This window comes from Gymnogyps californianus, chromosome 15 (genome assembly GCF_018139145.2).
Source record: "Gymnogyps californianus isolate 813 chromosome 15, ASM1813914v2, whole genome shotgun sequence".
Lineage (NCBI taxonomy): Eukaryota > Metazoa > Chordata > Aves > Accipitriformes > Cathartidae > Gymnogyps > Gymnogyps californianus.
In genome coordinates, this window is record NC_059485.1 from 12,035,860 (window position 1) to 12,049,621 (window position 13,762).

At 38.1% G+C, this 13,762-nt stretch overlaps 1 protein-coding gene across 2 annotated transcripts in view; it reads left to right on the plus strand.

Annotated features, from left to right (window-relative positions):
• Positions 1–13,762, plus strand: part of MRTFB (myocardin related transcription factor B) — an 89,563-nt gene that overhangs the window by 25,260 nt on the left and 50,541 nt on the right. Inside the window, exon 2 of one of the 2 annotated variants that reach the window (XM_050905702.1) lies at positions 13,451–13,581. The exons of the other annotated variant lie outside the window; for it this stretch is intronic. Coding sequence (XP_050761659.1) covers positions 13,461–13,581 — 121 coding nt within the window. The 5' untranslated portion in view covers positions 13,451–13,460. The remainder of the gene's footprint in view (positions 1–13,450; positions 13,582–13,762) is intronic. 2 annotated transcript variants of the gene reach the window in all.

The window sequence follows — 13,762 nt, forward strand, 5'->3', positions numbered from 1 at the left end:
ACAACATTTTACCTTTTTATCAAGGAAGCAACAGAAATACATATTTAAAGAAAGCTATTTCATAATGAGGCTAAAAATGCCAACACTTGACTCATAAACCTGATCAAAAAGAGAATGTAGTGGGGGTTTCACATCCTGTGTGTAACTATACCTCTGGAAAATTTGTTTGGTGGTTTTTGGGGTTTTTTTTAATTGCCTGTAAAACAGAAATGGATGACATGGGTTTCTATGTTGAGTCTAAATAAGTCAAACTTTTCATTTCTGAAGGCTACTACCACAAGAATGCACTAAATTAAACAGGAAAAATCTCTTATAAGATGGCAAGCTTGTCGATTTCTCTTGACAAACCTTGCTATGACTGTGTTAAATACATAGTTATCCCCTTCACTTAATTTCATTGTTTTGTTATCTTCCTGCTTTTACTGCTTGTTTGACAATTTATCTTTATTAGTAAAATGAGGTATACAGCTTCAGGTGCTAAACTTACTCATGTTTGCTCTTTAGTCTTTCATTTTTAGTTCTTCTGTATTGGACAGTTGTTTCTGTTCTTAGGCATTCTTCCCATAACCTACAAGTATTTTTGTGCTTTCATAAATTAGTGAAACAATTTATAGGTAGGTTTTGTATTGTCTTCATATGTAATCTGCTTTTTGTTTATTTTCCAAAGAAAAGGCAGCGGCAAGAGATTTTAATGCTTAAGGGCTCTGGCTTGTTGAAATAACAGAGGAGATTTAAAAAAATAAAGGGGGGGGGAATAAATAATTTGAGAAGCTGCCTCTCACTCCTCTGTGCCAGTTGACTTAAGAACCATTACCCTGTTATTCTTGTCTTCATTATTTATCATAATTCCTCTTACAGCTTCGGATACTTTTGAGCATCTGCCCATGTAAGTATCAGGCCTCCCACAAAGATTTTAATGTCTTCTTTGAGGAAGAGATTGTATGAAGTTCCCATAATGGGCCGTGGCCTCACTTCATCTGTGTCTTTTGTGACAAGACTAAGTCCTCTGGCTGGGCTTGGCCAAAAGGTTAGGCATTGTTTCAAGGCCATTATTAGCACAACCCGATTGCTTTTGAAAAGGAAAAGACTCAACAATCTGCAAGGCAGATTGAGAAATCATATAATTGGAGGAATTTTTGGAGGAATACATTCTGATAGACATGATAAAGAAGTGTTTGATGGACACTGGTGCAATTTCCTATCCTTTTCAGTTTTATAGATCTTTCTAATGTTGTTTAGGCATCCTGCCACTGAGAGAATGCTGCTTTAGTAGTATTTAAGTAATTCCTAAATGAACTTAAGAGGAGCATCCTAGTTCTTTCCCTGTCCTTATGCGAAAGATCTAACAATATCTGACTTTATACTGGCTGGCTGCTTTTGTTCCTGGAAGAAATGGATGTTTGTGTTCAAATTGCTTTCTTAAAACAACAAAAAGAAGTCTGGGCACTGTCATCCTCCAGAGCACCCAAACTATTGCTCACTCATAATTTCAGATTTAGTAATTTTGGTTAATTTGTTTAAAAATAAATTTTTTGTAGAAATGATGAAAGTCAGGTGAAAATTTGTACAAGTAAAATTTGAACTTAATGGTTTCATATTAAAAGTAGCTCTTTGGTTTTACTTTTTACCAAAACTGGATTTCTTCAGGAGTATTTTAACATGTCACTATTTTATAAAGCCTGTAAGCATAAGAGATTTCAATACACACAAATACAGTGGCACTTAATAAAAAAAATTCTGAAAAGTTTAAGGGGTTTTTGTCGAATAGTTTTATGCAGGAAGCATTATGGTTACTGTGAGCTTTGGTAGTGATCCTTTAAACCTTTTGTTTACTTGAATGAGTCTTTTGGCAGTAGACCAGTAGAAGGCTGAATTATTCTAGTATTGTTCTGCATAGTGTTGTTAAGCTGGCTTGCACAAGTTAGTACAGAAACTGTGTTTCAAGCTTTTCCAATGACACTAGAAGTGTGGGAGGCTTATGCTTTGGTTTGGTTTTGTTTACCATGGAGGTAATCACAGCAGGGTAACAGAAATGTACAATGAAATTGCAAGCACATGCCTGGTGAGCCAGCAGTTGTTTGAGATATTACTACTTTGTCCTTTTTCTACATTTTACTCCTCTTCCCCTGGCCAGTCTGCCCTCAGACATCACAGTCATGCAGCAAAGCTAGCATAAGCATTCAGGTGAGCATAGCTCACTATTTTTTGGTGCAAAATCTCATGGTTTAGATTAAGCTCCAGTGGAACTGTTGTCCCTTGAGTTGACAAAGGAACACTTGTACACTCTGCCAACTCTGTTGAAGAAGTTGTAACTTCCAGTAGAGGATCAATAACAAACAGTTGGAGGGCGATAGCATCTTAAGCTTCTCCAGCCATTTACTACATGTAGGTGTTTACTCCCTGAATAAAGACAAATGGATAATTTCTTTGGGGGGTGAGAGAGAGAAGGGCAGCAACATATTCTTGTCTTCTCAAATGTCATTTTTCAGACAGATGTCTTCCATCATAAAAAGTCTGTGAAACACAAATACTAACCAATTAATGTTTCATATTTTAATAGCAGGGCAAGTAATGGGAGTTTTCAAGCTGATTTGCTAGATAAAGGTTTTATCGCAGGGCTGAAATACTTCAACTGAACCATCTCTAAAGCAAACACTTTTAATTAGTTTGGGTTAGAACAACAAACTGTTTATAGAAGGTAACCTTGTGTATGCATTTGGGTGTAGTAACAGAGTCATCTTTCCAGGATGTTGTATGTTGGTCTTCTGGACCGTCACAATTTTAAGACTCCCCTTTTTCTTTTGAGCTGTTTTCAAGTTAACGGCTGTGGGCAATACTGGATTACTAATGAAATTAATTTCAGTTTCTCATTAGTCTGCATCTTTCTGGATAATTAGGCAATACATACAATGCATTGATCACGTAAACTTGTGCCCTGTTTATTGCAGCATATTATCACGCCTGTTCTCTGGAGGCCAACTCTTGCTCCACTTGACAAAAAGCAGCAAAAGTTACCTTTTCATTGGTTCTGCTTTTCACACTTGTCACCTACTGAGTGGACACCGAAGACACGCCTGTGATTCTGGCAGTCTAGTGGCAACCACTGGTGTATAGTCCGTGTCTGTCATGTGAGCAGTTGGGCTCCTCACATAAATGGAGGTTGGGAAACAGAATGTCATGGCCTTAAGAGGCTCTTGGTTTGCATTGCTGCCTGAAGGATGCTAGGTTGTGTACACTGTATTCGCTTTCTTAGTCAAGATGCTGTGTCCTTAGGCAGGACAGTGGTTGGGGGAGGAGAAGAGTGACACAGATGAGAGTCTTCTTTGGGAGAAGGAGGGAGAAAATTGATGACTATTGTTGTTTAGTTGGACTGCAGTGGAGGAAGAATGACAGAGTAGCAGGCAGCATGGCACAGCTGAAGTACTAGTCAGAACAATATGCTACCCACGCACTGTACCACAGTTTCACAAGCTTCTGTCTGAGAGCCAGGAGGTGGCAAGGAAGGGAAGGATAGGCTGTCTGCTGCTGACAGCAGGAGGGTGGATAGGAATGATGCTGCTTGCAGCCTTCCAACCTGCTGTTTCAGAGCCAAAGGGTGGGAAGGGATTGCACATGCAGATACCATCAAAAAAAGGAAGCAGTGCATGAGCAAAGCTTTTTGCATGCTGAATTAGTACTTTCCCAGAATTGGTGAGCGTGCCACTTTGGCTGGTAGAGGTAGATGTGAAGGTCTGGGTGTCAGGAGCCATGCAATCGTAGTTGTTTCAAGGTACATGTAAAATGAAAAGGTCCTAGCTTCTATGTTTTACAGCAGTCTCTCGGCTTTGCAGTGGCTTCCTTGACTATCCCATGGTGCCAGAATCTCCTTGTGATAGTCGCTACTAGTCTCTGAAAGAGACATGTAAGTTATTCTTTTGCAGTTGTCACCCACAGATGAGAGCCTGGTTATATTCTTATAAAATGGGTAGATAACCGGTTGGCTCCTGTACGGGCCATTGACTGTCCTTTAGCACTCTGTAGGCCTGCTTCAGCTCTTTGTCTTGGCTATAAATCATTTCAGATTGTGAGTGTGCCTGTTCTCTATCCTCTGCATTGTGTGCAGAAACAGTTTTGTTCCAGCTAATGGAAGCTAATGGGTGTCTGCTTCTCTAAACTCAGCACCAGAGTAGATACGGGATTGCATTCTGGTTCTGTTTGGGGTTGTGTATCTTGTTCTGGAGGAAGGTAGAAAAGGTTGTGATGTGCCTACCATGGCTATCTGCTAGATCTCGCTCTTTGATGGCTAGCAGGTAACATTCTACAGCAGAATTGAGCTAATTGAGAAAAGAGCTAAGAGTCTTGGATGTTTTGTTAGGAAAAAAGCCTTGGGACAGTGAACATCTTAAAGTAAAAGCAAGACTGGTAAAATCTCTATTAGAAGAAATGAACCCAAAGAAATTAGTGCCTCTGGCTGCATAAGAGCAATGACACTCAGGAGCAAAGACCTAGAGGCACTGAAGATGAGATGAGAATGACAGCTTCCTATGGGGCCACTAGAGTTTGTGGGGAACTGTAGTGAGTTGAGGTGAAGATGCGACACCCTCCCTCCCCAAACCAAAACAAAACCACCACAAACCCAGAAAACCAAACCAAACCCAAATACTCCAAATGGTGTATATTGAGTCCTCCTAAGGGACCAGTCGAGCCAGCTGGGAGACAGACAGTTCTCAAAACAACTGAATAAAATCTACATCACACTTAACCTAATGATATTACTTAAATAAATTTGATGAAGCAAGGGAATTTTTCTGGCATCTAAAAGAGTCGTGGGTATATTAATTTGCCTGTTATCTCTTATCTTCCACTCCCTCATTATGTAGCACTGGTAACATGCATTCTTGGCATAGTTTTATGGCTTCTGAACAAATCCTTAATCCTCTGTGCAGTTAATAGATTTGAAGCTGCAAATTTGATACTAGGGAATCAGGTGAAATTTGGGATGTTCTCCTTGTACCTGTGTACGACAGGTTTTTTCCACTCTTAAGATCTGCGATTAGGCGTATTTTTCCTCTCCTGATGGTACATAGGTAGGTTACTGTGCTTAGAAGTTATTTTCTTGAGAGCGTTGGGAGAGAGAAAGTGGAGAAAAGATGGCTAGTGGGAAGACTAGACAACAACAAATGGAAAATCTAGTTCTGATTAAAGTAATAGATTGGCACAGAAAATAATTGGAAATGTCAACTTAAATTCAGCAGTTTCATAGTTGCTAAGCTGAAAGCAATGAGATCTGGGAAACAGCATATGGGTATTCTGATTAGCAACACCACCCCCACACCACCACCACCACAAAACCCAAAAACCTCAAAGTAAGTATATTCTAAAAGACCTATCTAGATATAGAAGTATGCAATTTATATATGTTTACAATAGAAAAGTGTGTGTCTATGCATAGTATAGTGTATATATAGTGTGTGTAAGAGTGGTTGCCCAGAGAGGCTGTGGAATCTCCATCCATGGAGATATTAAAAATCTGACTGGGCACAGTTCTGGGCAGCCTGTTCCAGCTGACCCTGCTTGAGCAGGGGGTTGGACTAGGTGATCTCAAGAGGTTGCTTCCAACCTCAGCAATTCTGTGATTTGTCTTTCCTTTAAGGTTTTAATAGTCCATGGAACATCCAGTGCAAATATTCTACTAAATAATCCTTTGTAAGAACATAGGCATATTGTAATTAATATATATTTGTCTCTGTGTTTTGGGGTTTTTATGGGGTGCTGTGGTTTTTTTGGGAGTTTGTTTTTGATTGTGGTTTGGTTTTTGTTTTGTTTTTTTTTTAACAAACAGTGTCAGTAGGAAAAAAAAAAGTCTCTTAATGTGTGGATTCTTTTGGTCTCCCTGTAAATATTTGAATGTTGTCTTATCTGTTATGAGATGAGAGCAAACTGAGTAGGTACTGATTTCCCAGTAAGTCTGTCTTTGTCATTGGTACTGCCAGTTCCCACAATCCTAGCATTCCCAGGGCATCAGTCAGTGTCTACAAGGAACAATTTTCAAATATTAAAGCATGTGAAAAGACATACAGGCCAAAACTCAGAGCTCTCTAGGGACTGTGACCTCTTAAATGGAATATATTCTGACATTTTCACAGGCTACATGAAAGAATTCCAGCAGGGTCACTCCATTTGGTAAACTTCTAAACAAACATTCCATCATTTCAGTTTGATTTATAGATTTTTTTTTTTTTTTTTTTTTTTTATTATCTGCTTATTGTGAAGAGATTAACATGAGAGACATGACCTGTGACTGACTCAAGGCATCTGGTATACATGAAAAGATCCTGTTAGAGGGCTTGACATTTGAGTGATTACAGGAGATATGGAAAGTATGTTTTCCTTTAAAGAGATCTCTTGATCAAACTGTCTTATTCTGACTTATTTTTCCTGAAATTCCTCGTGGATAACTAAATGCATAGCTAGAAAGGAACGTTGAGTTAATTTTAAATTCCACTGTATAATTGTTTTAAATTGTTAGAACTAAATCCTAGCTGCATATGTTATCGTTGAAATGTCAGCTTGTGGTACAGCCACTAGAAGAAGGTAATGTAGTGCAACAGAACTGCTAACTGATATGCAGTACTTACTGTATGCACCTTTTGCAAATCATAGGTAGCATGGTGGATGACCAAATATTGTCCTTTAAAAAAATGTTATATATATAGGCGCAGTTAAACATGCAGTTAAACATATATATAAAATATATTTTTATGTATTTTATATATACATTCTTTCTTTATTTATTTAGATGTATACATGGGCAAGGCTGAATGGTAGGGAATTTTCATTTAAACAGTGAACACTGCCAACATATGTCCTCCCTTAAAAGGAATTTGTGTGGGTTTTAGTGGCAGAAGAGAAGTAGAACATGCAGACTTAAAAATTTGATATCACTGTAAGTGCTTGTGATTTTTCTGGGAAGAGTAACTGAGGTAGGTGGTGACCATAATTTGGGTTGTTTGGGTCTTTGTTACCACAATGGTGGAGAGTATAGGCAGAAGTCTCCAGTCGTTCTGAGGCAATTCCTTAGTCACAGCATAGTACACAATACTATTTCAAAAATTACTCAAATTTTTCATTTGACTTTTTAAAAAACAAATAAAGACATACTTGATGTTTTACTACCAAAAGAATATGAAGATGAGAGACTTGAATGTTTTGGGGTTTGTATATTTATCTTAAATACAAGCATAAGGCTGTCTGTACAAGATTTACTGCTGAGTTGTTTGACAAATGTCTTAAGCATTCAAAGCAAAGAACTTAATGTACTGGTATAGAATTTTTTTTTTTTTTTTTTTAACAAAACAAGAAGGCAGAATAGAAATCTATTGTAAGGGGCAGTGGGGGGGGGGGGGGGAAACAAACAAAAAAACCCAAAACAAAAACCCTTAAGTTAACAGTTTGAGGTAACATTCTTACTGTTTAAAGAAGTAATAGAATAAATTATAACAGGGATTGTTTAAATGAATGTTTTAGTTTGTGTAGTCAGAGCACTATTTTCCTATGTGAAGAAAGGATCATTACACCATGATCAAGAACTGGATTATCCTAACACAATATAAAGGACCGAGAAATTAATCAAGGTGTGCATAAAGCCAAGATGAAATAAATGTTTGAGTAATTAAGCTTTTTTCCCCACTTCAAAATCTTGTGGTAGTGAAATAGATTAAATACCTAAGGCTGGTCTTTTTTCTTTTTTTTTTTTTTTTTTTTTTTTCCTTTCCCCTAGAGTTTAAATTCATCTGTAGGTTGGTTTTTTTAATGGGATTGCAAAGGAATGAGCTCCATATGATGTGAAGAGTTGGAATGTACTGTTAAAGCAATTGTTGGTTAGTTACTTCATGTTTAATGAGGTTGTGAAGTTGCTCACAGTTAGTGATCTCACTCACCAGATCACTGATACTTAAAAAGATAACGGGTGTATTGTGAGTGGCAGACAAGCAGGCACTGTGGAGGGTACAATGTTGCTGCATTGTTTCCTCCTGTACATTGATTTTGGCAAATATCTATTAGGCACTTCCTCTTTTTAAATAATGCTTTTTCTGTAGGCTGAAGGTTGGCAGAACGCTTGAAAGCCTGTGTTGCTGGAGGATGGAAAGAAAAAACATTGATTACCTTAGATTAAAAGCAAACACGTTTATGAAAAACTTGTGCAATACATTGCTATTAAATGAAATGTTACTGGATTCTGGTTTATGGAACTGACAGGGATGTTCCATTCTGAAGCCTTTTTTCTTCATATCACCCACTTGTATACAATATATACAACTTAAATAAATTGAAATTAAAATGAGAGGTACTTCAACCCTCTGAAGATGATGCGAATTCCAACAGATTTAATTTTTATTGAAACAAAAAGCTTGTTGCGTATCTTTTACTTCAACTTCTGGTTTTGATACACTGACGCTGTTTGTAATTGGGTTTGAACCTGTAACTGAAAGATACAACGTGCACCACTTAAGATTTTGTTTTAGCTGAAAGAGATACTTACGTTTTGTCGTTTGATTAAAAACTAGTGTTTCAGCCACAGTTTTGTTTCTAGCTTATTATAGGTTTCTGTATGATCCTCGGTGTCATTTAGCTATTTGTACTGTTAAAAATAGCTCTTTGGAAACAGGTACATGCTCAAATCAGAGAGGTTACACATCCACTGTTTACTTTGGAAATGAGTAGTTCTCCTTCCTTTATTACGAAACCTTCTGTATTTAAGTACACAGTCAGCAGCAGAAAGACAAGATGAACATTTAGCAATTTGAAAAAGTTTTTTGGCCTCTTTTTTAATAATGCCATCAATTTCAAATCACGATCCAAATTCCAGCTGCCTTTTAGAAACAGAACACAAAAGCATTTCAAACTGTGAGTGGAGTTGAAAGACCCCAAGCTTTTTTGTATATATTTTATATTTCATGGGTTGTGTTCTATTTACTGTATAACTGCTAAAATAAAGAAAAGACTTTAAAGAGTAGTCAAAGAACAAACATGTTGCTATTGTTTCACTAATACTTATTCTGAAGGATTTTTTGTTACAGGAAAAAATGAGTAATTTGAATGGGAAAGTATTAAGTTCCCACCGTTGAAGTCTTTGACCAGTTCTTTTAAGATAAATGTGGAATTAGCATAATTTAAAACCAACAAGGAAAGTAACTGCTGTACAAAGCAGTTTTTATCTGTCAAAACAACGACCTTCAAGACAGGTACTATCCAAACATAGGAAATACGTTTAAAGTATCAACATGGTGTTGGTGGCTGATGACAGGGTTTCTGCTATTTTGCAAGAGCTTAAAAAATTACTATCAGATTTGAAAGTGCCTAAGTAAATCTGAGAAGTAGGTATGGTGCTTTAGCAGGCAAAGGTAAGAACATAGGTGAACCGTTCTAGGAGAGTTACAAATGTATTTCATTTAGCAGGGAGAAGGGAGCTCTTAAATGGCAGGTGGATTGGCTCTTCGGGGATCATGAGGGGGCACTTTGCCTTGATTCACATGGGACTTGCTCGTGACTGGAAGACACCTTTGAACAACTGAGTATTGTTAGATGAATTTAGTACTTGAATGTGCTAACCAGCTAACAGTGTTTCTGTTCCTTCTAGTACAGTTCTTAGGAATGTGAGAGAGTCGCTCATAAAAACATGCACTTTTCCCATGTCACAGTGCTGCAGCTACAGCTACTGAGCCAGCAGTTGTGAGAGGCCCCCAGGTGCCTGTGAAACTGTCTCAGAATTTTAGACTTTTCTAATTGGCATGTTGAGACATGGTGATTATTTTTTCTTTGAAGCCTTATCACTAAAAATAGTAGAACTATATTGTTGATCACTCAAGTAACCAGTATATCCAAATTATCAGTTGAGCTTGGATTAATGTATATTCAAGACTGCCAGGAAAACAAGATGATGTTGGAATATGAGTCTTTTTTCATGACAAGGGGGTGTCGTGGTTTAACCCCAACCAGCAACTAAGCACCACGCAGCTGCTTCCCCCTTCCCCTTCCTAGTGGGGTGGGGAGGAAGAAAGAAAAAAAAGTAAAACTCATGGGTTGAGATAAGAACAGTTTAATAACTAAAGTAAAATAAAATACTAACTAAGGATAATAATAATAATAGTAATAATTGTAATGAAAAGAAATACAACAAAAAAAGAAATAACACCCAAGAAAAGACCAGTGATGCACAATGCAATTGCTCACCACCTGCTGACTGATGCCCAAGCCACGATCCACCCCTCCCGGCCAACCCCCTCCCTGTTTATGTACTGGGCATGACGTTCTATGGTATGGAATATCCCTTTGGCTAGTTCAGGTCAGCTGCCCTGGCTGTGCTCCCTCCCAGCTTCTTGCACACCTGCTTGCTGGCAGAGCATGGGAAACTGAAAAATCCTTGGCTTAAGATAAGTGCTACTTAGCAACAACTAAAACATCAGTGTGTTATCAACGTTATTCTCACACTAAATCCAAAACCCAGCACTGTACCAGCTACTAAGAAGAGAGTTAACTCTGTCCCAGCCGAAACCCAGACAGGGGGATAAATGTCATTCTTTGTGCAGGGATTTAAGAGAAACTGTTCTGTGGGCAGAATGTCCAGGCATTCTTAATATTCACAGTATAACTGCATCTGAACAAAAACTATTTTCTTCTTCCAAGGTATCTTTTCTTCCTCTTCAGTTGTTATGTTTGTCCCTGCCCCAACAGGGCATATACAATATTCAATATTGTATAGCATTTATTGACAACTACAATATTTGGTTATGTAGAAGATACGCAGCATCATTTTGACCATTCATCTCTCCTAGTCTGCACAAGAATTTCATCATTCTTATTTTCCATAAATTCTGTGATTCTTGCTTTTCTTCATAAAGTTATTTGCAAATTACTGTTGAGATTTTGATCAGACTTCTTAAAGGTGTTTTAAAATATTAATCTATATGTTAGCTTGTATTGAACTGGGAGGTCAATTTGAAGCAAAATATTAAGCTTAACTCCAAGTGGCTGAAGCATAAGCATATTTGTTTCTGTAAATTCTGCTGTGGAGTGGGTACCCTTGAAAAAGGGGAGGAGTGGATAGCAGGAACTCCATGCTACTAAAGCTCATCTTTCTGAACAGGTGAGAAACATTCATGAAAGCTTGAACTGCTGTTACCTAACTGCTGTTACTGTGATCCAGCATTCACTTCAGCACTGGACACTCTTAATTTATATAAAGCACTATAAACAGATAGGAATGGATAGAACTGCCTTCAGAACTATGACATTTGAAGGAAAATGTTGGGTTCTTTAATTACTTCCTTATTAGTAAGTTGATTTTTTAAATTTCAAAATACTCTGCTCTCTGAATCATTTTGAAATTGCTTCAGGCCAAAGTACTGATTTTTCAGAAAATGTGTGACGTGCACTGCACTGTTCCCATAAAATAGCTTCTGCTGTTACATATTGTTATACTGTTAGAATATAATTAATCCATCCAAACTGTTAACTTCTCTGTTGGCACAAGAAAAATGTGGAGTTATAATCTGGTATATCCATAACTGTGTAAGATTCTATTTATTGACTGTGTCAGATTTTCATATAGGTTTCTTAAGCAGTATGTGTTTGTATTCTGTTTGTCTGGATTTTTTTTTTTCCTGAATGTGTGGAGTTTCTCAACAGTAATTTTGTTTCTTATGCATAGTAAGTGTTCCGGCTGCAGGCCGTCAGGAAGTTCATTCAATTTATGAAGGAGTTCTTCCACAGTAATTTTTTTTTTCTTGTGTTCAGTAAAAATCACTGCAAAAACAGATGTATTAGAATAGCCTATAATTTGTATTTAAGCAAAATCCAATTTAAGCTGATAATTTTTACACAAATGATGTGCAAACAACAAATCTTTAGGCTGGGAGAGCTGCCTCAAATCATTTATGCTGCAAGAGTTTTTCTTTTGCCTGTATTTTCAGCTCCTTAGATGTCAAGAAGTTGACGTGGTCTAGTAAGCTCACATCTCCTTTGAATCTGCAGTTCTTAGTAGATCTAGGTCTCCCTTCTCCCAGCAGTAGGAAGATAGGGAGAGGCCTTCAAGTCCCGCTGGCTGTGTCACGCAGCCCCACACCCCATGGTATCTATTGCTTGCCCTGGGAGTGCACTGTTAAGGTGAAGAGTCAGTGTTGAATGATTTGTCTTGTAGAAAGAGCTGAAGAGGCAAGAGGATTTTTTTCTAGTTTCCACTTTTAAAAATTCTGCATCAGGTGTTTATTATTATACATAGATCTTTTCAAATCTGATGCCATAAAAGTGAAGCAGTTTTTCTGAGTGGAGATGTCCTTTATAATTTCAGGCTGAAGTACTTAAAATACGAAGCAGGTGTGTGGAAAATATGTATAATGATAGCATTTTTAGGCCAAAGGGAAGGGAAAATGCACCTGCTAGAGTTACTTGTTGACATGTAGTGACTACTTAAAATTATGTATAGTCTATTTTCTCTAAGTACATGAAATGCAAAGTAGTCTGCTGTTCCCTCATGGCCAATGCCAGATAATTAAAGGGGATCCATTTCCCCACAATTTTCCAGGTTGACACTGAAGTTGATGACTCATGTGAGATATGCTGGAGAGAATGGCAGATCAGAAGCTGTGGGAGGAAATACTCCTAAAACTGCTGGGAATAATGAGATGTGTAACTGTAACGCAAAAAGGAAAACAATAAAATACTTGGGGTTTAGATATTTACAACAAGGAACAGAATCTCTCTTACACAAAGAGAGAAAGGGAAAGACATGGAAATAATCACTGTTTTTCCCATTTACCTCTGCTAGATAAATGTCTCTGAAACAAGACCTGGGGCTGGGGCGGGTGGGAAGGTTCCTCAACATAACTTTTTCAAATGCCAATGTGCAGCTTTGTTTACTGGTGAAACTTAATGCATAACGAATGTGCCAGTCAGGCAAAGATAAAGTATTTCTGCTGCCTGCAGCAGTGTTCAGGGTAGTGGGGGAAGGGAGAAGGAAGAGGAAAAAGGGAGAGAGAGTCGTCAGCAGTAGTTTGTCTTAGGTATCAGCGAATGCTGCTCCTTCAGCAACTGCTGGATTTATTTTTAACTGCTTGACTCATTCTTTGTCAGATGATTGACCATCAAGCCGCATATTGAAACACGAATGTGCAGAGGAAGCAAGCGTAACTAAAGGAAAAGGGGGAGTGGTTGTCTGGGGAAAGAGGTGGGATTTGGGAGTCCTGCTTCACATGCTCTGTGCCTGCTGAGTGAGTTACAGGCTCCAAAGCAGACTGAGCGTACTGCAGGTCAACCTAGAAAGTGAAGGATGATGGCTGCTTTCGGCTGCACAAAGGCACAATTGCTCATTTATTAGGAGAGAGGACCTGGAAGCAGTGTTCGGGTCAGCAGTGTACTGCTTGGTGACAAATTAATATTTTTTTTTCCTATGCTGGATGTTGCCATTCTAAAGGATTCTCATCATGATCGATAGCTCCAAGAAGCAGCAACAGGGCTTTTCTGAGATTTTACCTGCAGGAGATGTTAAGCCACTGAAGGAGAAGGAATGCCTTGAGGTGAACAGCCAGAAAAGTCTCAAGGAAGGTCAGTCACTTGCTGGTTGGGGGACAGAAAATGCAGAAGTACTGGGCAGATTCAGTTCACCGGCATTTGTGGTGTAATGCTGTATGTCAGGAAGAATTTTTGTACATTAAATGACATATTGTTTTCCCTCTTAAAAAAAATTCTAAAAGCTAAATTTAGAATTTACCTGAGACTATTAAAA